This window comes from Dama dama, chromosome X (genome assembly GCF_033118175.1).
Source record: "Dama dama isolate Ldn47 chromosome X, ASM3311817v1, whole genome shotgun sequence".
Lineage (NCBI taxonomy): Eukaryota > Metazoa > Chordata > Mammalia > Artiodactyla > Cervidae > Dama > Dama dama.
The window spans coordinates 22,146,382-22,171,234 of NC_083714.1; the positions used below are offsets into that span (position 1 = coordinate 22,146,382).

Consider the following 24,853-nt stretch of genomic DNA (forward strand, 5'->3'; position numbering starts at 1 on the left):
ATTGGAAAAGACCTGATGCTGGGAGGGATTGGGGGCAGGAGGAGAAGGGGACGACAGAGGATGAGATGGCTGGATGGCATCACCGACTCAATGGGCATGAGTTTGAGTAAACTCCGGGAGTTGGTGATGGACAGGGAGGCCTGGCGTGCTGTGATTCATGGGGTCACAAAGAGTCGGACACGACTGAGCGACTGAACTGAACTGAACTGAGTCATGCCCAATTCCTATTCATCTTCAAGGTCTAACTCAAACACCCCCTTCTACAGAAAGCCTTCAATACTCCTAATCACATGTGATCTTGTGATCTTCCTTTTCACCTCGAGTATGGTCCTTATCACATACTTCCTTGAATCATAAATACATTCTCCAAAAGGCTTTTTTTTCCCCTAAAGAGAATGGACAGTATATTTAATTCATCTGGCATCATCTCTCAGTGCATAGTACAATGTTCAATGTTTGTGTAATTAAACAGAAGCCCTAAAGCAAGAGAGTGAAACCTACAGTCTCAAGAATAAGTGAGGATCCTACATAATGACCAGATGGTGTTTGCATACCATCCGTGTGACATATGCTTTCCATGGCTCACAAAGCTCTGTAGAAATTGCCTACTTCTCCGATTCCATCTCCTACCACTCCATTTCTTTCTATGCTTCAACCACGCTGGCCTTTTTTTGTCTTCTGGCTTTGAACACACTAAGTCTGCCCCCATCTCCATGCCTTTGTATCTGTCATTCCTTCTACCAGGAGTGCTCTACCTCTAGATCGCTACTGGCTGCTTCTTTTCCTTCAAGAATCTAACAATTTTTACCTCCTCCAAGAGGACTCCTTGACCATCTTTTCTAAAGTAGGTCTTCACTTAGACAATGAACTTATGGTTGCTGGGGGGGCGTGGCGGGAAGGAACCATTAGGGAGTTCAGGATGGACAGGTATTCACTGCTATATTTAAAATGGAGGGATTTTGGGATTGACAGGTACACACCACTATATTCAAAATGGATAACCAACAAGGTCCTACTGTATAGCACAGGGAACTCTACTCAATGTTATGTAGTAGCCTGGATTGAAGGGGAGTTTGAGGGGAGAATGGATATCTGTATATGTATGGCTGAGTCCCTTCGCTAGTCACCCAAAGCTATCACTACATTGTTTATGGCTATGTGAAAGTGTGTCTCTTAGTTGTGTCCAACTCTTTGTGACCCCACGGACTGTAGCCTGCCAGGCTCCTCTGACCACGAGATTCTCCAAACAAGAATACTGGAGTGGGTTGCCGTTTCCTTCTCCAGAGGATCCTCCCAACCCAGGGATCAAACAAGGGTATCTGGCATTGCAGGCAGATTCTTTACTGTCTGAGCCACTGGGAAAGCCCTAATCAGCTATACCCCAAAACAAAATAAGAAGCTTAATAAACAAAATAAAGTAGGTTTTCAACTCTAGTTACTCCCTATTCTATCATCTTAACTTAATCCTCCACATAGTATTTTTCACTTTCTGAAATTAACATGGTCATCTGCTAGCACTAGCAGGTAAGCTACACCAGAAGAACCTTGCCTGTCTTGTTCAACCCTGTATACTTCTTTTTTTTCCCAATTATTTTCATTAGTTGGAGGCTAATTACTTTACAATATATACTTCTAATGGCTACAACAGAGTCTGTAGCAGTAACAATGCTTTTGGCTGAAAGAAACAGAATTTTCAGCTAAAGGTTGCATAAACCATAAAGGTTTACTTTTCTCAGAGGTAGGCAGTACTAGGTAAGTTTGGTTCAACCGTTCAATGCTGTCTGGATTCTGGATCTGCTCCTCTTTGATGGTCTTGGACTTCCCTTGCGGTTGGAAAATGGCTGCCAAGAGCAGATGCATCACCAGAAAAGATACCTCTCAGGGAGAAAGGGGATATCTTCTCAGGGGAGAAAGGTGGGCGCTTTCCTCTCACACTTCTCTTTTATATTCCATTGGCCCAAACTGAATGGGAGCTAAGACCATTACTCTAGTAAAGGATAAATATTCAACCTTGAATATTCTTTGGAAGGACTGAGGCTGAAGCTGAAGCTCCAATACTTTGGCCTCCTGATGCAAAGAGCTGACTCATTAGAAAATACCCTGATACTGGGAAGGATTGAAGGCGGGAGAAGGGACGACAGAGGATGAGATGGTTGGATGGCATCAACTCAATGGACGTGAGTGTGAGCAAACTCTGGGAGTTAGCAAAAGACAGAGGAGCCTGATGTGCTGGAGTCCATGGAGTGTCAAAGGGTGAGACACAACTTAGTGACTAAACAATGACAACTGGTAAAGGAGAGTGAGGTTATCATGATTTTCTTTTTAACCAGTCATAATTCATCACCTGGAGCTGCCTTTCATCACCTGTCTGCATTTCTTAAGCCCTGTGGCTCTGCTGATACCAGAAATAAATCTGGGCTCCCTTAGCAAGGAAAAAGTGTTATGGCTGTTGTGGAGGTAACCAACAGTATGGAACACACAGGTACTCGTGGAACAGAGGCGTGAATTCAGGCTGATCTACCAACATTCAGTGACTAACAAATTTTGTACACACATGCACTATGCAAAGCCAAGATCAGTGATAAAAGGCTTTTACCTTTAAAGGACTTCCAGGTCCCAAAGTCTCTGGAACCTTTGTCTATGCTTTATTGGGGCTAATGTGATGGCTGCTGAAATAGACATGCTGCTAAGAGATCTGGCCTTCCCTGGATTCACAGAAGCCATCAACCATGCATGCCCTATATGTAGGTGTGACTGCTTGGTCTTTGAAGATGGGAAAAGGGGGGAATGTGCCCTTATGGTGGTAGTAGGATCCACTTAGAAGCGCTGCATGGCTCCACAGAAATGACTGGCCATTTTCAAACTCTCAACACATTAAGTAACCAGACAAAACTGCTGCAGTTAGCAGATCCTCACTTTGCACTTGAGGAGGCTTTACAGGGTCACAAGTACTTCAAGATTCACATCCTTATTTCTGTCTTGTTCAGTTGCTAAGTTGTGTCTGCCTCTTTGTGACCCCACGGACTGCAGCATGCCAGGCTCCTTCGTCCTTCACTATCTTCTGGAATTTGCTCAAATTCATGTCCATTGATTCGGTGATGCCATCTAACCATCTCATCCTCTGCCACCCCCTTTTCCTCCTGCCTTAAATCTTTCCCAGCATCAGGTGACTCTTTGCAATGAGAAATGAGTTGACTCTTCGCATCAGGTGGCTGAAGTATTGGAGCTTCAGCTTCAGTCCTTCCAATGAATACTCAGGGTTGATTTCCTTTAGGGTTGACTGGTTTAATCTCCTTGCTGTCCAAGGAACTCTGAAGAGTTTTCTCCAGTACCACAGTTGGAAACATTAATTCTTCAGTGCTCAGCCTTCTTTGTGGTCCAACTCTCACATCTGTGACTACTGGGAAAACCATAGCTTTGACTATACCGACCTTTGTTGGCAAAGTGATATGATGTCTAGTTTTGTCAAAGCTTTTTTCCTAAGGAGCAAGCATCTTTTAATTTCTTGACTGCAGTCACCATCCACAGTGATTTTGGAGCCCAACAAATTAAAATCTGTCACTGCTTCTACTTTTTTCCCTCTTATTTGCCATGAAGTGATGGAACCGGACGCCATGATCTTCATTTTTTGAATGCTGAGTTTTAAGCCACCTTTTCCACTCTCCTCTTTCACCCCCATCAAGAGGCTCTTTAGTTCCTCTTCTCTTTCTGCCATCAGAGTGGCAGTGCCATCTGCACCTGTGGTTGTTGGTATTTCTCCCTGCAATCTTGATTCCAGCTTGTGATTTATTTCTGTCTTAAGCATCTTTATTTTACATCTCGGTTCAAAATATGTTCTTTGATTCTTAGGAAACAATTTCTTGGAAGGTGAAGAGGATAAGGAAAGGAGTGGGAAATGGAGAGGTGATAGGAGGGTGTGTAAACGCTTCTAGAAGATCAGTAAATCCTCTGGACTCCAGGTAATTGCCTTCCCAATACCACCCTCCTATCCGCCCCCCCCCCCCCTTCCCCGCGCCCCGGCCCACAGCCGCCTCTGCCGAACTAGACAACCTGCCAGAGGTTCAGACCCCCACCACCCAGCTGTTCCCTGCCCTGGGCGGGGTGGGGGGTGGGTTCGCTACAGCAACTTTCCTCTCCGAGGTTGCCCCCCCGCTCAAACGTGAGGAGGACCGATGGGTAAGAAAACGGTGTGGGCAGGAGGTGACCCAGGCACAACGCTCCGGCCGGAAAACCGTTCTCCCTCCTTCGACCTCTGACATCTGCGCGATCCCTCCCGGGCGAAGCACACAATAGGCGGCCGCTCCTTCCCCAGCCGCCCCGGCGCCCCTGCCCTGGGGGCTTGAGGGGTGGGGTGGGGGGGTAGGGTAGAGTTCCCCAGCCCTCCTGCGGGCTCTGCAGCCTAACGGGCGGGAAAGGCGCGCTGGAGTAGAGCGTACTGCACACTTGGCGACTTTCCGTGTCCCCCCGCCCCCGCCACCCCCCAAATACACATGAAAAATGAAGCAGCCAGATCTCCCCTCCCGGATGCGGCTGCACCAGCAACATCAGCTGCGGGCGGAGCCCGAGCGGTTGCCACTTCCCCCCTCTTCCCTCGTGACCCCGGGCCCCCCTCCCGCGCTCCCCCCGCTCCGCGCACCCTTCCCCGCCAGACACACCCTCCTCCTCCGGCGGCTCGCGCGCGGAGCTCGGGCTCTCTAGGGGAGGGAGCGGCCGCTGCTGCGGGGCAGGGCTGCGAGCGAGCGAGGGAGGGCGGGGCCGCGGGGGGCGGGGGGCGGAGCCGCGGGGGCCGCGCCGCCGCCGAGCTGCTATGTGGCCGGCCAGCCGGCGTGTAAACACGGGGAGCAGCCGCGGCCGCCCCGGCCCGCGGCACTGAGCACGCCCGCCGAGACCTGCCCGCCGCTGCCATGGCCGAAGTGCGCAAATTCACCAAGCGGCTCAGCAAGCCTGGCACGGCGGCCGAGCTCCGGCAGAGCGTGTCGGAGGCCGTGCGGAGCTCCGTGGTGCTGGTGAGTGACCGAGGGGTCCCGGGGGACACGCTCCAGGCGAGGACGACCGGGCGGCTTCCCCCCCGCGCGCGCGCGCGCGGGGCCGGCACCGGGACGGCGCAGCGTGTGGCCGCCCGGTGCGCTCCGCGCTTCTTTCTCCGCTTCAGTAAGTTTTTGCCGCGGCCACCCCTCGCTGGGGGTCCGAGTCCCAGGCGCCCGCTGACAGCGCCGCGGTTGCCCTGCTGCCCCGCACGGCGGAGGAGGCGTGCGCCCGGCTGGTCGCCGACGGGCCATCGGGGGCTCGGAACCGGGGCCCGGGAGGGGAGCGTGAGCTGGAGAGCGGACCCCGCTCCCCGAGACCCGGCACAAAGAGCCTGCGACCCGGGTGCGGCGAGATCTCGATTCCCTCCTGGCCGCACCTGAGGCAGCCTAGGCGGAAGGATGCGATGAGCGTTTTGCACACACACGCGCGCGCGCGCGCACACACTCACACTCACACACCGTGTACACACACAAAAAAGAACCCCACCCAAAAAGCCCCGGGCGCCCAAGCTCCGGCGGGCGGTTAGAACAGAGGAAGCGTAGCGACTTCCTCCTGCTCCTGGGGAGAGGGTGGTGATGGGTGTAGAAGGGGTGCTGCTGGCGCTGCCGCCCAGAAGGGAGCGGATTGGCGACAACGGGGTTCCGGGGCGAGTGGGCGCGGGCTCGGCAGCCGCAGGGCCAGGGTGTCCCCTGGGACCCGGAGCGCTCCAGAGACGAGGAGATGGGCCCACGGGGTTTTAGGAGAAGATGGTGTGCGCTAGTGCGGGGATGGAGAACCTGGGCTCAGAGCCCCACCGCTCAGGGCTGGGGGATGGGGATTGGAAAGCACGCTGACCCCTTGGGAACCCTTCTGTTGCACCCTCGGGTTGTCAGACTCTGGAGCTCAGCGGACGGGTACTAACGGGCCCCTTCTGTTTTCAAGACGCTTGTTTCCAATTTCCTGGACCAGCGATCAAAACCTAAATAAGCAATCAGACTGGTTAATTACTGTTTGTTTTGTTGCTTTGGCTGGTTGTTCGTTTTCGTCTCTCTACAGTCCCTCTACCTTACAGCAAGTTATCTGCTGTGTTTTAATTTCACCATTTAAGAGTGAGCTCTTTTTGTTAAAACAACTTATCATCGGAAGGGAACTTCACAGCTTTTCCTTGTAATTTTTCTGTTGATCTTGTAGTATCTGTGATAAAACCAACATAAAAGGGAGGCCAAAAAAAAAAAAAAAAAAAAAAGGGGGCCAGGGACCTGATCCCAACTGTGGAGAAAGTTGACATTAGTGGGAGTTCTGGAGGAGGATCAAAAGCAAAATATGTACCTTTGAGATAAAGATCTGATCCCTAATAGCTACAACTGTGCAAAGCCAAGTGACTTTAAAGAAATCTCTTTATCCTGGCTGGAACCTTGAAAGTTTAATCCTGCTATTTAGCAGAGCTAAAAACCCAGACCTTTAATGTTGTTTTAATGGACTTGGCTTATTGTGTGTCTCACTGATTGTAGAATGAGGTCCTGTTGGGGTCAGATTGGAACCTCGATTGTCAGCACAGCCCGTTAAGATTGGAAGGCAAGCTGTGTGTAGGGAATTTGTACCAGGGCTCTTATCTCGGGTGATTGTTAACAAGTGATTCAATCTCCCTAGCACAGGAAACCCTTTTCTAAATTCAGGAAGAAAGAAAAATCTCTCTTAAGCAGGATGGCTGGCCCTCTACCACACCCTGTGAAGCGGACAGATGGTCTCAAGAGAATAAATGGGCCTCAGCAAACCTCCACTGGGATTTGACCAGCATTTGACCTGCCACCCTCAGCAGCATAAAGTTAACATTAGCATTCTTGCTCAGGTTTTCGGGTTTGAAAAAAGATTTGGGGTAACACAGGTACCTTCCTAACCACTGACTCTTTGGCAAAGCTCAAAAAGCTGTTAGTGGGAGGAGCCTCCAAGGAGAGATGCTGCCAACCTAGCTTACTTGGGACCAAGGCCACAGACTTTAACAGGCAAGGCACAGAAATATTTATTTATTCCTTTGGTATGTAGTCCACACTGAAATTTTGGGAGGTGGGGAGAACTGATTCTAGGAATCTAAATCTATATCTGTTGAGTCCTTACTGTGTGCAAGACACAATCCTAGATGCCTTAAAATGATGAGTGAATGTGGATGACTTTATTTTCATTTGTTTCATTAGTTTCAGCCTGGATTGGGTGTACATATGTGTTTGTCAGGAGGATGCCCAGATTATATACATAAGTCAGTTATAGATTATTCATAGCACATTAATGAATGCTGTTTTAAAGTGGTTCAGTCAATTAAGAAATGAGGAAACAATCGTAAAGGAGTATACTCTCCTAAATGGCTCTCTTTCTTGGCCCCTGCTTTCCTGACACCAAGAGCTCATTAAGCAAAGCCACGCGTGACTGGAGAGTGAGTAGACCATGCACATTGCAGCTGCCGACATAATGTCTGATTCTTTTCTGATTTAAGATCCAAAATGTTTATTTGTGACAACTGAGGTGGGATTTATACTTGCTGCTGTAAACCCACGACACTCAAGTTAGGGCTTCAGCATGGAGTCACATTCATTAGATTCCAATATGGAGTCATTCCTGCAGCAGATTAAGCTTTCTTGTGGTGTATCTTTTACTAGAAGTTGGAAAACCCACCAAGCTGAACAAATATACAGAATTTCCTGTTTAGGTGGTTTGTTAAAAAAAAAACAAAACAGTTATACCCTTTTTGGCATATTGCTAACATCATTCAGTTTTGTTCACTGTTTGAAAAATTCAGAAGGCCTGGGCTATATATAGCATGTAGTTGTGTATTCAGACCTTCATCCAGTTATCAGTACTTCCTCGAATCTATTAACTACATAATGAAGCAGAGAAAGAAAGACCGTTTTGTGGCTGCATTTTCCTGTAAGTTCGGCATTTTTATGAAGGATACTTTTTTTTTTAATGAAGGATACTTTTAACCCAAGCAAAGGGATAATTACAGAATTAACCACTGGCAGAGATTTCTCAAGAGAGACTTGGGGAGGAATATTATAACCTGAGAGTGTATGTGATTAACTGAGAAGTGTTTACATATATACACACATTTTAGAATGCAGAGTTTTAACGCTGTTTTTGTTAGAATTCAGGATGGAGCTGTTTGTGTATGGGAGAACAAAGCCATTTGATAAACCTTTTGTATTCTGGATGCCCTGGGAGGAGTCCCTGTGTCAGCCTGGGAAAGTCACCTAGTAGGTGTTTCAAAATTATTTGCTTGCTGCTACTGAATATACCCTCAATTCCTTGTGCGCCAAAGGATCAGGAAAGAGTTGCTAGATATTACGGGTTGTAGCCTCTTGAGGCAGGGCAGCGCATGCATGGTCCCCAGGCTGGCCCCATTGCACACAAGGCCAGTAGAGAAAAGCTCTCCACACACACACACACACACACACACACACCCAGGAGTGTTCCTTAGGTTCGCATTTAGGGAAGGCCTGAAAATGAATCAGCTCCCCTGCGCCCTCTTCCCAGGGGAATTTGTGGAATATACTTAAATGAGTGCAAAATAATAAAGCCATTGCAATGGGTTTTGACCGCCTGCAATGCAGGAGACCTGGGTTCGATCCCTGGGTCGGGAAGACCCCCTGGAGAAGGAGATGGCAGTTCACGGTAGTATTCTTACCTGGAAAATCTCATGGACAGAGAAGTCTGGCGGGCTACAGTCTATGGCAGGTCACAAAGAGTCCGACATGACTGAGTGACTAACACACACACACAGACACACACACACTCCAGTTCAAAGACTTAGCTGGGCTCTCAATCAAATAGTCTCACTGCTCCTGTTGGCTTTTCCAGGTTTGGAAAAGGAAGGATCTGTCTGCAAGCCCAGTGCAGAGGTTACTTAGAAGCATCAAAGTACAATTTGTTTCTTAAGCTGAAGGTGTTAAACAAATTTATCATACAAACTTTTAAATAATTATTTCACTTATCCATATTTTAAAAACATTTCTTGACATCAGTAATATAAATCTACATAATCATGTGTAATGACTACCAAAAATTGCACTGTTGGTGGATTATAGGTAATCATCCTTTATTGTTTGATACCTTGAGAAGCTATAATTTTGTGGCATTCTGAACACAAGCTTTCCCGGACAGTAGCTACTGGCCATCTGTGGCTATTTACATTTGCCTTTGAATTAATTAAAAAATTAAAGTTAATTAAAAATCAGCCCCTAAACTGTACTTGCCACAGTTCAGGTGCTTAATAGCCACATGTGTCTAGTAGTTGGCAAGTAGGACAGCACAGAGAGCAAATTTCCATCACTGCAGAAAGTTCTTTCGGATAGTGCAGGTATAATCATGGATTTGAATGAACATCTTTGAGCAGGCACTTTCAAACTTGCTAGATTATCCCTCTAGGATAAATTTGTAGCATTGGAATTGCTTGCTCCAACATTAGATACGTATTTAGCATTAAAAGTTCCCCTTAAACCTGCTGTTAAATTGTGCTGCAGAATGTTATTACCATTTATTGTTTCGTCACCAGAATGTGTGAGTGTTCCTCCCCCCACCCCACATACCAGCACTGGCAATTAATATTTTTTAACCTGTGCAATCTGATAGGCGATCAATGGCATATCACTCTTAATTTGCATTCCTTTCATTAGTCTTGAAGTGGAACAGGTTTGCATGTGTGACTAGCCATTTGTATTTCTTCTTTTGAGGATTCGAGTGAACCTTCTTACAGACCTATTTCCTGGTTTGTAATCCTTGCACTAACGGTCTCTAGCCGTAAGATTCTGTTTCGATAAGTCTGGGGTGGGGCCAGGCATCTGTATTTTTAAAAACAACCCAAGGTGATTTTGATGTGCACAGAAACACAGATCTAGGCCACTTGCCTACGCAAGGCAGAAATGTCCCCTGTACCACCCCTGACAAACAGTGACTAGCTTCTCCTTAGCTGCTCTCCACCTATGAGAGGCCTGGGTAAGACTGTTGCGATAAAATGTGTTCTCTGTAAGTTCCACTGCTAGGCTAGGCCCAGCTCTGCCATTTGGAGCCACACAGAATATGTTTGCTTCCTCTTTCACATGACAACCCTTCAAATATTTGGAGACTGCCACCATGGAATTTTAAAATTCTCTCTTCCCAAAGCCAAACAGCCTTCATTTTGTTCCTTCCTCACATGATTTGGTTTCAAGATGCTTTACCATCACATTTGTCTTGTTTGGGCTCCTTTCCAAGGTTTCAGTGTCCTCCTTAAAATATGGAAGGCAGAGCCCAGTTTCAAGAGTCAGACCTGGGCTTGAATCTGCCCTCTGTCACTAGCTTGCATTGTGAACTGAGGCAAGTAACCAGATCTTGTTGTCCTTATCTGTGAAATGGGGGTAGATAGTTGTCCCAAACTTGTGGAGTTCTCGTGGGGTCAAAGAAAGTAATATTTGGAAAGTGTCTGATGTATAAGTGATTCATAAAGGTTAAAGAGAAATCTAATAACAAAAAACTGTATTCTGGAAGGGTCTACTACAGATTACAGTAAAGAAGGAAGCAGTATTTCATACCCATTTTGGATATGAGCCAAGAAGTCAGGGACTTGGTGGCAGATACACTGGAAATAATATGGAGGATGGGACCTGGTGCTGGGTGCCTGGAGGCCAGGTAACTAGTTAAAATGTAGCTCTATGGCTCTGAAGAGGGACAACAAAGGCATAACTGAGGCAGTGACAATGGAGATAAGGCAGAAGAGGAGTGATAAAATCAACAGGATTTAGTGATGTCTTGAAGGGGGCATTGGAGGGGGGAAAGGAAGAAATGGGAGGAAGAGAAAGCGGATGGGGAGGGGAGATGAGGTCAAGATGGCTGAGGTTTGTCCACCCGGGTGACCTGGAGGGTCAGCGTGTTCCATGAGAGGGGAAGGGAGAGAGTGTGTTTTGGCAAAGGACTGGGGTTGTTGAGGGCCCAGAAGAGTGTCCCAGATGGGATCAGGAAGGGGAGGAAGAGCCAAGGTTGAGCAGCTGGTGAGGTGAGATTGTAGGAGAGATTAGCTGATTGAAGAAGTTTGCACCTTTGCGGGTGAGTAGGGAAATGGGAGACTGGGCAGCAAGTAGCGGCCTCTCCAGACTTCTTGGGAAGTTAGGTCACCCCCTGGGCAGCCTCCTGTCCAAGGGCTCAGCCTGACTAGCCTCCTTCCCCCAAAGAGGCTGGAGAGCATGTTTCCTGCCCTGGAGGGACTCTCAGGCCCGGAAGGGAGATGAGATGTATGCAAATGACTGAAATAGAGAAGATGGTGGTGTGGCTTCTCTCTTCAGCTAGTTACATCATTTCTGCCCAGGGCCCTGTGACGATCTTTTTTTGTGATTCTTAAGGGTTTTTCAAGAGTTTGGTCCTTTCTGGGCTCAACAGTGTTAAATAAGCCTCTGCTAATTAAGTGTTCTTCTTGGCATTGCCCACATTTACTGAACTACAGAGGCCTTTTTTTTTTTTTTTTTTAAATAAGAATAGAGAAAGTAAATGGCAGTTGTCTGACGCTGAGAAATCCGTATACAGTTTACCTGCGTCACACATCTTGCCATTCCTTGACTTGACCTCTGTGAGCTGCCGAAGTCCTCGCTATCTTCCTAGATCCCCAGTGCTCCACCCTGGGAGCCCCCCTTGCTAGTTTGTTGGAATTCCATTCAGAGGTGTCTTCACCTCTCTGCTTTTGCTTTCTTCTGACACATAAAATCATAAGTAAGTATGTTGAAAAGTTATTAGTTTTTTTTTTTTTTTGTCATTTTCTTTTTTCTTTCTTTCTGAAACACAGAAGGGAAGGCCAGAAACCACAGGCGGGAGAAAGCGCGAGAGCGGTTTCCCCTTTTCTGTAAATCCTAACGGTCGTTTGATGATACATCTCTGTTTGGGATTTAGATCTCTTGGTTTCCTTCAGCTTTTGTCAGACTGCAGCGGGGTTCATGGTAACGTTGGCCTGTCCTTATATCAGCTCAAAGCCAGATGCCTTTCCAGCTCTTGTAGGGCCGCACCCTGCAGGCTCCCAGAGCAGTAACTGGGCCAAAGGGACAGTTTCATTCAGCTCTGTTGCCTGTGACGCGTGTTTAGTAGGGCAGAGTAGGCTCTGAAAGCTCACGGCCCGGGTTCAAAGTCCAGCTCAGTGGCTTATTAGCTGGGTGACCTTGGGCCAGTTTTTTAACCTTCTGGGCCTCGATAACCCTCTTGTGGGTTTGTTGAAAGGCTTCAGCGAGTTGCATGTGAGGCACTGGGGACCAGGGCTTGGAACATGGAGGGCACTGAATGACTGTTGGCCTGCATTATTTTTCCTGGACTTGATGGTGTGCAGGAGGTCTTTTGTGTATGTGTGACAAGTCAACAGACAATAGTAAATGGGTAGAAGGGAAGCAGGTACCCTTGCCTTAAAAAAATTATTTATTTATTCATTTGTTTTTGGCTCTGCTGGGTCTTCATTGCTTCGTGCACTTTTCTCTAGTTGCAGCGAATGGGGGCTACTCTCTGGTTGTAGTGCTCGGGCTTCTCTTTGCGGTGGCTTCTCTTGTTGTGGAGCATGAGCTCCAGACACACAGGCTTAAGTAGTTGTGGGACTTGGGCTTAGTTGCTCCATGGCATGTGGGATCTTCCCAGACCAGGGATCACACCCCCATTTCCTGCACTGGCAGGTGGATTTGCAGGTGGGTTCCGACTGAGCCACCAGGGAAGCCCTGTTGTTCAGTTGCTCTGTCGTATCTGACTCTTTGCAACCCCATGAACTGCAGTATACCACGCTTCCCTGTCCATCACCAACTCCCAGAGCTTACTCAAACGCATGTCCATTGAGTCGGTGATGCCATCCAACCGTCTCATCCTCTGTTGCCCCCTTCTCCAGTCTTCATTCTTTCCCAGCATCAGGGTCTTTTCCATGAGTCTTTTTCCATCAGGGGCTTTTTCCATGAGTCATCAGGGTCTTTTTCCTTCGCATTAGGTGGTCAAAGTATTGGAGCTTTAACTTCAGCATCAGTCCTCCCAATGAATATTCAGGGTTGATTTCCTTTAGGATTGACTGGTTTGATCTCTTTGCAGTCCAAGGGACTCTTAAGAATCTTCTCTAGCACCACAGTTTGAAAGCATCAATTCTTTGATGCTCAGCCTTCTTTATCATCCAACTCTCACATCCATACATGACTACTGGAAAACCATTGCTTTGACTATATAGACTTTTCTCAGCAAGGTGATGTCTCAGCTTTTTAATATGTTGTCTAGGTTTGTCATAGCTTGAAGGTTAGGAATCCCTACTCTTGCTTTTTTATTTCCTTGCTCCAGATAATGCCCCAGAGGGTGAGCTACAATGCATGGCTGAGCCAAGAATCATTCCCTCTTGGCAGAATAAGCTGGCTGCCCATGAGGTCCTGGGGAACCACCATTCTCAGGTGGACTGGGTCATATCAGAGAGCCCAGTGGATGTGAGGTAGGACTCTGGGTTTTTGGCAGTTCTTGCTTTCAGACTAACCAGATGAATGAGTAGGAAGGCTAGTTGTCTAGTGGGGAGGAACATCCCATCCCATGTCCGGGGAAGGTTCTCTCGTCTGGGGAACTTATGACTGGCTCTTTATCATGGTTCCTGCAAAAGCATGGCTAGAAGAGCATTGGGCTCTGTATGGAAGACTAGAACTTCAACACCCCTTCCTTTCCCTCTCAAAAATTTATTAACCTTCATTTCATGCATTCATCCTTACTTCAAAAATAATCAAATGAATATTGACATTCAAATGCCTTTTTAAAGATGTATTGTGGAAACATGTAATTTTAGTGGGCACGTTTCAAGCTTAAAGGTCTCCTAAGAAATTAATGTCCTTTTCTACCCAGTTATCTTGGTTTTGCAGTAGCAGGGTAAGTTCTTTTAGGAATGGTGTGGACAGGTTTCCAGTGTGGTCGATATGGTAGAAAATACGCCAGTTGTTCCAGGGACGTGAGGTTTATCTATTGTCTCTGCAGAGCCTCACACAATCATGCCAAAATTTGCTATTAATGATTTCCTGCCATTCTTTGCCACCTTATTTTTATTGCCCATTGAGTTTATTGTTGACAGGAAGTTATATTTTGGCCTTTCTCAACAGCTTATGTCAGATTGTGTTATGTTTCAAGCTGCAGAGAAATGTTTGAAGGTATTCTGATACTTCAGTTTTTCTCTCCTGTTGCTTTCCCTAGTGACTGAAAGATCGGACTGGGTGAGGTTTAACTAAGAAGTCAAGTGTTCTTCTAAGCCTCTGAGACAGAACATCTTTATTTGAAGTGCTTTGGTGAAGTGTGTCAGGAGGCTGGGGAATGCCTTTGTACGAAATGATGGTTGGACAACGAAAAGACCTTGTATTTTTATAGCCCTGATCTTAGGAAGAATTAAAAAAAAACTGCAGCTATGTCTCTGACCTCCCTCACATGTTCTTCCAGGTCACTATGAAATGCATACTGCATTGTCGTCACCTCTCTCCCATCAGAAGGGAACAGAGGCATGGTTTCAAGTGAGGCAGGCTGTAGGCCACCCATGTTTGCTAAATGACAGAACAGGTAATGAACTCCAGGTGTCTCAATTTCTTTGGCATAAGCAGGTAAAGAAGCACTGGCTCCCGGGCCAGATTCCACAATAGATTGGGTGGAGGAATCTCGTTTAGTGTGGTTTGGGTGATGATCTCCTCCTATTGGGAAACAGTGTTTATTTCTGAACAAGCTGAGGTCTCTTTAATGGGAAAGTAGAAGGTGAGGACAGAAGGAAAAAAAGAGGGGTGTTGTTGTTATTGAGCAATGTAGGCAAGATCAGTATAGATTTTTCCTTGCCAAAGTTAGCCAAAGGATTTTGAGAACTGTTTGCCATTGGCCATTCTTCCTTTCTTTGCTATTTGAATAATGATATGGGGGAAGAAATATCTCCAGGACACTGGTTCAGCCGAGGTACATGGGATCATTTTCAGGGAATTGTTTTTTATGGTTTTTTTTAGTGCTGTCCAAAAATAACAACATATATATTTCTCTCCATGCCTTTTATATGAGCAGTTTAGTTTTCCCACTTGTCAAACTGCCAGCTTTATGCCTTACAGGACCTGCTGTCAGTGTTCATAGCGTGAGTAGAAGAATGTTGTTGGCAAAACCAGTTTATTTTCATAGGTTAACAAGTTCTGAAGGCTTCGGTCCATTAAATGATTTCCTAGAGACCTGAAGGAGGGAATACCACCTTCTAAGTTGCCTAACTTCCCACCCAGAAAGAACTGAAATCCAGGAGGGCTCTCCATCAACTGTTGCAAACACTGAACCAAATAGTTGTTGGAAAGCTCATAGGAGCTACAGCTCTCTTCTGCCAGCAGAGTGTTTAGCTCATGCTCTAGTGCTTGTGCCACAAAGAAGGTACTCGCTGCTAACCTCACCCTGGGGGAGAATCACTCCCCCACTGTGGGTGATCCACGTGACTGCTTACGGAGGCGCTCTGCCTCTTATCTTCCCCTTCCAAACAAAATGAAACGGTCTGGCTGAATTCTCACTGGGGAAGTCAGAGGAGAATTCTGCAGGGCTTTCTCACTTCAGTTCTGTGATTGATGCCCAGCTCCCTTGCCCGGCTGCCTTTGTGTGGAGCGGGATCTCCTCGGATGTCCACTGCCAACCTGGCATCACCCTAGGTGCAGAGCCCTAAGCAGGGGACATTGGAAAACTCATTGTATTCAAAGCTTGGGGGTTGGGCCTTAAGTCGTCTAGGCTGTTGGTTCTGCCCTGTCAAATCCACTGCTGGTCCCTGGGTTTGATCTTCTTTCTTGTCCCCAGGGGTTGCTGTCCCTGTGTCCTGGGCTTGACCCCATATCTGACCCTCTGTCTTGGTTTGCCAGTCAAGTGCCCAGTTCCTCTAGGAGGGTTCTCATCTTGTTGCTGATCCAGAGAAGGACTGCCCTACCCTCACCGTGACTGCACAATAGCTTGAGCTTAGCAGGGGGTCTGCTTAGAGAACTCAGAAGAGGCAGAGTACTTCCAGGAGGAGTTCTAGCGGTGGCCCCGCTGAGATGCTCATTAGACGCCTGGTCTGTTAAGTTTCCTCTGGCCACTAGAACACATCGCCACAAACTTAGTGTCTAAACCAGCACAGGTTTATTAAACTCACAGTTCTGGAGGTTGGAAGTCTGAAACGGGTTTCACTGGGCTAACGCCAAGGTATCTGTAAGTCCTCACTCCCTCCCAGAGGCTCTAGGGGAAAGCTCTTATGGTGCCTTTTCCAGTTTCTGGGGGCTGCCTGCATTCCTTGGCTCATGGCCCCTTCCTCTCTCTTCATGCCAACAGTGTCTGGTCAGGTCTTTCTCACATCGTGTCATACTGAGACTGCTTCTGTCATCACGTCCCCTTCACTGATTCTCACTCTCCTGTCTTCCTCCCTCCCTGACTTAGAAAGACTCATGATTACATTGGTTCCACCAGGATAACTAGTGAGGGTAATCTCCCCATCTCAGAATCCTTAATTTAATCACATCTGCAGAATCCCTTTGCCATGTAATATAACATAGTCACAAGTTCCAGTAAATAAGAAGGGGGCATCTGCCTAGTGCTCAGGCATTGCTGGAAGTTGAGGAATGGTGATCTTAGGGTGGATGAGGAACACCATAGGGTCTGGAGGAGGGTCTGATAGACTGGCACACTGTGAACCAGGTGCGGAAATCTTCAGAGTTAGAATGAGAAAGCACAATCCCTTTTGAGAATTTTGGCCGGAAGAAAGCAATATAGGTTTGCAGTCTGCAATTTCAGTTTGGATGTTTTCTTAAATTCTTCATAATTAAAAAAAAATTTTCCCACACAAAAGTCTCTCAGTCTGGAGTTCTTGTAAGTGGGCACTGCTTTCAGACTTGAGGTGTTTCAAGATACAAGCTGGCCAGACACTTAGCAGGCACTTGGCCAGTTCAGGCCTATGGAATTTTCCACCCCCAGCTAAAGAGTAAAGAGGTAAGGGTGCGTGTGTGTGTGTGTGTGTGTGTGTGTGTGTGTGTGTTTAAAAGAGAAAAGGATGGTTTCACATCACAGAGCATAACTGTTTCACTGACAAGCCCAAGACACCTGTCATTTGTCCTGTGGAGAGGCACTTCACCCATCCTGATGGTCAAGTTAGACTGGCCATGGCCCTCCTGCATATTCAAGGTAATTGATGGACTCTTTCCCAGAAATGGGTTTCTAAAACACATGATTAGAGAAGCAGAGAGAAGGACTGGAAAATCTCTCTGATTCCTTCTGGCTTCATGATGGTTTCAGTTGAGAGAGAAATTGAAACTTCCTCTCTCATTCACCAAGTCCAGTCACTGCCATCTTAGACACACCACAAAAGCTTCCTGGCTGATCGCATTTTCACCAGCCCTCCAAACACTGGCTATGATAATATCCATGATGAGCTGATGGCAGAGAGCCCGACTGCCCTGAAGAAGCACTCTATCATCGATGTGGATTGCATTTTCTATTTTTACATCAGTTCTAATTGGTCATGGCTATATTTCTCTGAGAGCTGGCCTATCTTTTTCCAGGCCCTTGAATAACTGGTTGAAATGTACTAAAAAAACATTATGTAAATTTGGGGGTTGGGAAGCCCCCAGATTTTGATTAAAAATCTTATAGACAAAATATATGTTAACCATCTTCCCATTTTCTTGTTCCATTTTTCCTTTCCTTTCTGCTTAATAGGAAAACTGTTCCAGTTCTCCTTATAAGCCATCTCCATAAAAAAATTCAGATGTTTTCAGTGGAATTACCATAAAAATTTTTTCCTAATGTATTTATATACTGCTTATCTCTAGAATGTGAAAGGGTATTAACTGTAATCCTGTTTAAATCTTCTTTAGAAATGGATGTTCATTTTCATGTTACAGGCTCTTGCCCTTCAACCTGGCTTATTTTATTGCAGTTAATTTCACATTATTTTACTGACTTACTCCTTTCTAGTTTGGAGTTTTTTTTCTTTTTTACTGGCCCTCATCTGAATTTCATGGCTTATGGGCAGTTAGGCATTAGATCAATGAGCTTTGTGACAGAGTTGATGCCTCAGGACTCTGGAACATCTGGGAGTGTGGTATATACCAGAAGCAACTATAGAGCAAATGTGTTGTTTGTGAGTGAGTGAAAGGAGAGAGAGAGAGAGAGAGAGAGAGAGAGAGAGAGAGAGAGAAGCTGAGCTGTGAGAGATAGCAAGCTGCCTGAGCTGAAGGAAAAGATAGATACTTTGCTTCGGGTCATGGTAAAATCCCAAGGGAAATGTTTCTAGAACTGTTGCTTGAATTGAAGAGAAGCAGAGAATCTATTTCCACTGATTTCTTTTTAATGGATTAAATCTACTTAGAGCAAAGTTGAGGGTGGGGTGGGGGAAGGGAGACAAAGACTTAATCTGAAGAAACTAAAGGATAAAAATAAGAAGGAAGGAAGGGATTTTTTTCCCCCTCATTATAGTAGACCAGGAGTCCAGAGATGAAAATATTAACTATTTAATGAGAGTAGCCAGAATATCTTTAGATTCAGACAGGGAGAAATCCACCCCTGTAGAAACTGTACTAGGCAAATGGGACAGTTGTGGGTGGGACCAGAGCGGGGGTGAGTAGACATTCGGGAGACGATAGCAGTGCACCCTGTCAACTCGCATAATTCAAGACCCCAAAATTAATAAGTGAAGGAGTGTGCAGGACACTTGTGTGCAGCTCTCTGCTGTATATGATCGTTGGGACCCAGTTCTCCAACTCGAGGGTTCAAGACTTGAAACCTGCGAAGGCCAGATTTCTTTTGGGAGTCAAGGGTTGGCTGGCTGTCACTTCCTCCATTTTCCTGTAGAAGAAGGGCCACAGTTCACACCAATCCAGACCCATATTTCTCAAGGCAGCAAACTCTGCTAGACAGGAATATCATTGAGGCTGCTACTGAGACTTGCTCTGAGCTCAGCGCCCACTGGAGCTGGATTCCTTTGGCCGACTTCGTGCTCTCCCTATCAGATTTCCTTTCTTTCTCTTTCTACCTTCAACTGTCCCCTGACTGTTCCCCCCTCATTCTGATTTTCCTTAGTTGATGCTCCCAGCGGTGCTCACTTCTCTGTACTGCGATCTTCCAGAAAAAGCTTCTGTAGATCTGGCTCTCTGGCTCCAGTTGCACCACAACTTTCCCATCTCCAGCTCCGTGCTCTGGAAACTTCCTTCCACTGTGGGCACTTTCTTACTCGCCCCCTTTCATCTTTTTCTCACCTCTTCCTTCCCTCTCCTCCATGTTTGGCCATAAAGTGTTCTCCATGGGACAAGGCCATCGCTGTGTTTATTTTTTTTAACCTTTTCTTTAGCCAAGGATGGAAAATTCCAAAGGCCTGAGCTAGTGATGGCTGGGTTTCTTTTCTGGAAATTCAATGGCCTGGATGCTAAGGGAATGTCGTGGAGCTACACATCTGGCAAGGTTGTCCCCTAAAATGTCCTGGCTTTGGATTTAGTTCCAACTAAAAGAAGCAGAGGTTCTGTCTGCGGAATTATGGAATAAGAATGAAGAGTTTAAGAAATGATATAATTACAAGTCCAGAGCCTAGTTTACGTCACTTTGTGTTTTTTTGAGTTTTTTTTTTTTTCTTTTTTTGCTGCGTTTCATTGGGAAAGAGTGGCCTTTGGCTTAGTAGGCATTTCAAAAGTGAAACCTTCCACATGAGACACAAATGAAGTTCCTGCAGCTCATTTTAATGGAGGATTTTGCTTTCTTGGGGTGATGAGTTGGCAGAGGCCATACACATTTCATAGCAACAGGGGTTATTGCAGAGTGTCTCCTGGGGGGCACCAGAGTCCTCCCAGTTGACACCAGGTGGAATGGAGCAGGGCTGCCCCACTGTCACGGTTTTTGTCCCTCCCCTGGAGAAATCCCTTAGGCAGGATCCTGTCTCCATGTCCCTAGGAGTATGACATACCAGAGTGGATCATCTTGGCAACAAGCAAGATGTCTTGAAATAGCTAGAAACTGAGCTCCCATTCTGCTACCTCTTAGGAAAGATGAGGGAAAAGGACAAAATCCCCAAACTCAATTCTACCTGCATTGGCTCTACATTACTGGAAATGAGCACCCAGATTTCTTAGCAGGCTTTCCTGTTCCTTGCTGTTCACCAGGAAGGCCCATCCCACTTTTGGATTCTCTTCTCCCATCACATCCCTTCCTGTTGCCTGTACTTCAGCTGCACTGGACCATTAGTGGTCCAGTAACTACTGCTCCCCCAAAACACTAAACCTTCTCATCTCCATGCTTTCGCACATGCTGATTCCTCTTCCTAGAAGGCCCTTCTGGTTCCTTCCCTGCTAAAGGGACTGTTATCTGTCTTGCAGGGTTTAGGTCAAATGGCCATCCTTCACTGCCTGCCCCCCCGCCCAACTGTACACATTTGGAACAAGTTGCCCATAGCTTCTTGCTTCTTGTATTGGTTTCCTGAGACTGCCATAAAAAATCACCACCAACTCGGTGGCTTAAGAACAATGAATTAATTCTCTTATAGTTCTGGAGGCCAGAGTCCAAAATTGGTAACACTGGGCCACACTTCCTTTGGAGAATTCAGAGCTGCTTCCATTCCTTGTCTATCCCAGCTCTGGTAGCTGCCAGCATTCCCTGTCTTGTGGCTGCATCACTCTAGTCTCTGCCTCTGTGGGTCATGTTGCCTGCTCTTTGGTAGTGGCAAATCTCCCTCTGCCTGTTTCTTTTTTCTTTTTAACTTTTTATTTTATATTGGAGTAGAGCTGATTTACAATGTTGTGATAGTTTCAGGTGAACTGTGAAGGGACTCAGCCATACATATACATGTATCATTCTCCCCCAAACTCCCCTCCCGTCCAAGCTGCCACATTAATACTGAGCAGAGTTCCCTGTCCTATACTGTAGGACCTTTTTGGTTATATTTTAAATATAGCAGTGTGTACATACCCATCCCAAACTAACTATCCCTTCCCTCCACCCTTCCCCCTGGCAACCATAAATTCATTCTCTAAGTCTGTGAGTCTGTATCTCTTCTGTAAAAGAGTTCATTTGTATCATTTCTTTTTAGATTCTGTATATAAGGGATGTCATACCATATTTCTTCTTCTCTGACTTACTTCACTCAGTTTGATAATCTCTAAGTCCATCCTTGAGGCTGCAAATGGCATTATTTCATTCTTTCTCATTCCCTCTGCCTTTTCCTTATAAGGATGTTTGTGATGGCATTTAGGGCCCACCTTGATAATCCAGAGTGATCTTGATTTCTTTATCTTGAGACCCTTATGAACTCAAACACATGTTAGAGACCCTTTTGCCATAAGGTATCATTTGGGAGTTCCAGGGATTGTGATGGGGACAAATCTGGGTGGGGGAAGAATTTTTCAGCCTACCACTCCAGTTCTCCAGTTTTAGAGAGGATTGATTTCGTTCAGCCTCATAACTATCTATGGTTGACAACTTCTCTTGTCCATTAACATGTAAATGCTTAAGGAGCAGGGAGGAGAGTAGAAGGAGCTAATGGATAGTTGTCTGAGTGCCAGAAAGGCCCAGTGATTCCTCTGACCCTCTGTGTTACCTTGGACAGGCTATTAAACTGTGTGGAATGCTCATTTGTAAAGTGGAAATAGTATCAACCTCAGGGTGCCTTGCAGAGTTGTTTACAGTAGCAAAACAACAAAAAACAACCAAAAACAACACCCCTTACCCAAGCTTCAACAGCCTGAATGTTCAAAAGTAAGGGATTGGCAAAATGTATATCCACACGCCAGAAAACCATGCAGTCAATAAAATGACATCTCTGTTTATTATGGACATGGGAACAAGTTTAGAGTATGAAACAGCATGCAAAGTATGATTGTATTTTTTTAAAATAACGCATATGTGATAATATATGGTTTTAGTTGCTTAACCACTCTGTACCTCAGTTTTCTCATCTGTAAAATGGAGACAATGGTAGATAGTTCTGACTTCACAGGGTTGTTGGAAGGATTGAGTAAAAGAATACAACGGAACAAATAATGCCTGGAACATAGGAAGCACTGAATAAATATTTGCTGTTAGTATTATTGTTATATTCAAAGAAACATTCTCAAAGGGAATGCCTGTGTTTATAATACATGTAGGTATATAGAATATTAACAGTATGTATCTGAGTGCTGAGATTATGAGTAAATTTTTTTCTTATTTTACATTTTCTGTTCTTAAAATGTATTATTTCTGTAATCAGAAAAAATATTGATAGAATTCAAGAAAAGCTCCATACTTACTTTTCAGGCTTGCTATAGTTCGGTGACACATATAAATGCATATGTGTATGATAGTATCTATATAGTAATTAGCATGGTGCTCTTATTATTAAAATAGTTTTTCCTATAATCTTACAGCTGCTTGTTCATTGCTTTCCACGTTTCACATTCTCTCATTTGAATCAATAAAATTAGGACGGTCTAGAAATTGAGACTTCAATTCCCATTTGCTTTTCATTTCAATCTGCTTAAGTATTCTCCTAATTGTGATCATAGTGGGTTCTCTATAAAGTGAAGTTTCAAAGGGTTTATGTATACATATTCACACATATATGCCTGTAGATCTGTATATATCTATTTAATGTTTCATATTATCTTCACAATTTTTGAGAGGCAGAAATGCCTACCCTGAATTTTCTGAAATGTGAATTAAAATTGCTCTTACCTTTCTTGCCTGTGACCTGTGTCTTAGGTTTGTTGATACTGTAGTCATCCTTTGCTGCCATTAATATAATCAATCACTAGAGAGGCTTAAATTTCAAATAAAACTATTAACGGGTGATATGCATTGATACTGCAAGGATTTATGGTTGCCATTTTCCTGATTTTGAACAGGATTACAGATTACAATAGTATGTATCTTTGTTCTGTTATTTAAAAACAATCTTAGATTTCTTGAGGATTTGAAACAAATGGATGGCAGAATTGGGGATGATTTAGGAAGGAGCTTGGAAATGGAAGGTCTTGCCTCTGACATTTCAGATAATTAGATGATGATGCAGATCTTGGTAGGCAGGATCTCTTTTTCCCTCTGTCCTGTGTGCTCCCCCATTTTTTCTATCAGTATGCACATGCTTGAATTCATTTTTTTTGGGTTGCTTTTGTCCTCTGTCTTTTCCCCACCACATTTCATGCTCCATTTTATTTCTAGCACCCATGCTGATCATAATATAAAAGTGGTTTATAAAAATTGATTTGTGGTATTTAAACTGAGCTTTGAATATATGCATAACTTAAAAGTAGCAGAGAGGGAGGCCTGAATTGGGTGAGCGCAGAGGAATTTTAAAGCAGTGAAACGATTCTGTATGATACTCTAGTGGGAGAGACATGTTGTTATATATTTGTCCAAACCCGTAGAAGATACACCACCAAGAGTGAACCTTAGTGTAAGCTATAGGCTGCAGATGATTAACATGCATCAGTGACGGTTCATGGATTGTAACGGAAGTACTGCTCTGGTGGGGGATGTTGACGATGGGAGAGGTTGTGCTGTATGTGTGGGCAGGGGATACATGGGAACTGAACTCTGTACTTTCAGTTTTGCTGTGAACCTAAAATTGCTTGAAAAACTAGTCTATTAAAAAAACACCACACATGAAATATTTTATTTTTAGAAAAATAAACGTAATTCTTTTGTGCTTGTGTGGATCTTTAATTTTTTTTCTTTTTTTTCTTTGCCTGTTAACGGTCCTAATTGCCCACCCCCCACCCGCCATCCCTGGTAGTTTGGAAGGTTGCATTCCTAACCTCTCTTGCCAACTTGTCTGGTAAAATTGTGAAGACTAACAAATGTGGATTGAATACTTTGAAGGCTTTGGACGAAAAGTGCTAGGTAAAAAACAAAGCAATTTTATTGTTAGAATAGGGGAATAATGAGTCAGAAATTGTAAGGTCAACTCCTCACTGTACGACCTTGGAGGCAATGAAGTGGGTATTGAAGAACCACGTGAAGACGTACCTGTAATTAAATTCAAGCTTTGGTACAGCTGTGTTTGCTCAATGACGCCCATGTGCAAATCATATCATTTAGCATACATTAGGGGAATCTGATTTTTGAATACATTTGATTGGAATTCTTTGGCAACGCAAACAAAACCCTTTTGTAATGCAAATGACCACCCGAAAACTTTTATCTTTTCTAAGGTAGGATTTAATGCTTTAAAGTTGAGACAATTGTTTTGCAATTTACAATCAGATTGTTTTGGTGCCTAGGAGTGAAGAATCGCTCTGGGAAGTTGCATTAACTCCTTCAGGCCTGAGGAAGCCATTTAGTCAATTATTGTTTCTGGGAAATAAATAATACCCTTGTCACCTGAAAGATTTAAAATAGACTTTGTAAGTGGCTCCTTAGTCTCTGAAAGAACATGACTCATTCTTTCATTGTAATCTGAAAGAAATCCAAGTGTCAGAAGACTCTGGGAAATGGACTTAAGTTATACTTCTAAACATCGATACTAGAGCTTTTAAATATTAGGAAACCAATTATGATACGGGTGAAAAGTTGATGTTGGAGCCACTGTATTAGGATGTGGATGAACGGGCAAGGGGTGGATTGGCAGTCCTTTCTAGAATATTCCTTGGGAAATTCTTGTTGGTGGCATTAAGAGTCTTGTGCTCCAGTTGACTTCTGTATACCGTGGATTGTTTTATTCTTTTGCCCACCCTGACCCCTGCATTTCTCATTGCCTCATGCTTACACATGACCTGATAACATTTCTTCTGCCAGCTTTACCGAGTGTTGCTTCCCCCATAGCAGTCTTTGGATCCATCTTCTGCAGTGAAAGGAAACTAAGGGTATTAGAACAAGTCTTGCGTTAGTGCTGGGAGATAGATTGCATTCCTATACCTCTTAAAACCGA

The 24,853-nt window shown here is 45.1% G+C and overlaps 1 protein-coding gene across 3 annotated transcripts in view; it reads left to right on the forward strand.

Moving 5' to 3' along the window:
* Positions 1–4,807: 4,807 nt before the first annotated feature.
* Positions 4,808–24,853, forward strand: part of DOCK11 (dedicator of cytokinesis 11) — a 208,365-nt gene continuing 188,319 nt past the window's right edge. For all 3 annotated transcript variants that reach the window (XM_061137481.1, XM_061137483.1, XM_061137482.1), the window contains exon 1: positions 4,808–5,006. In XM_061137481.1, coding sequence (XP_060993464.1) covers positions 4,905–5,006 — 102 coding nt within the window. In that variant the 5' untranslated portion in view covers positions 4,808–4,904. The remainder of the gene's footprint in view (positions 5,007–24,853) is intronic.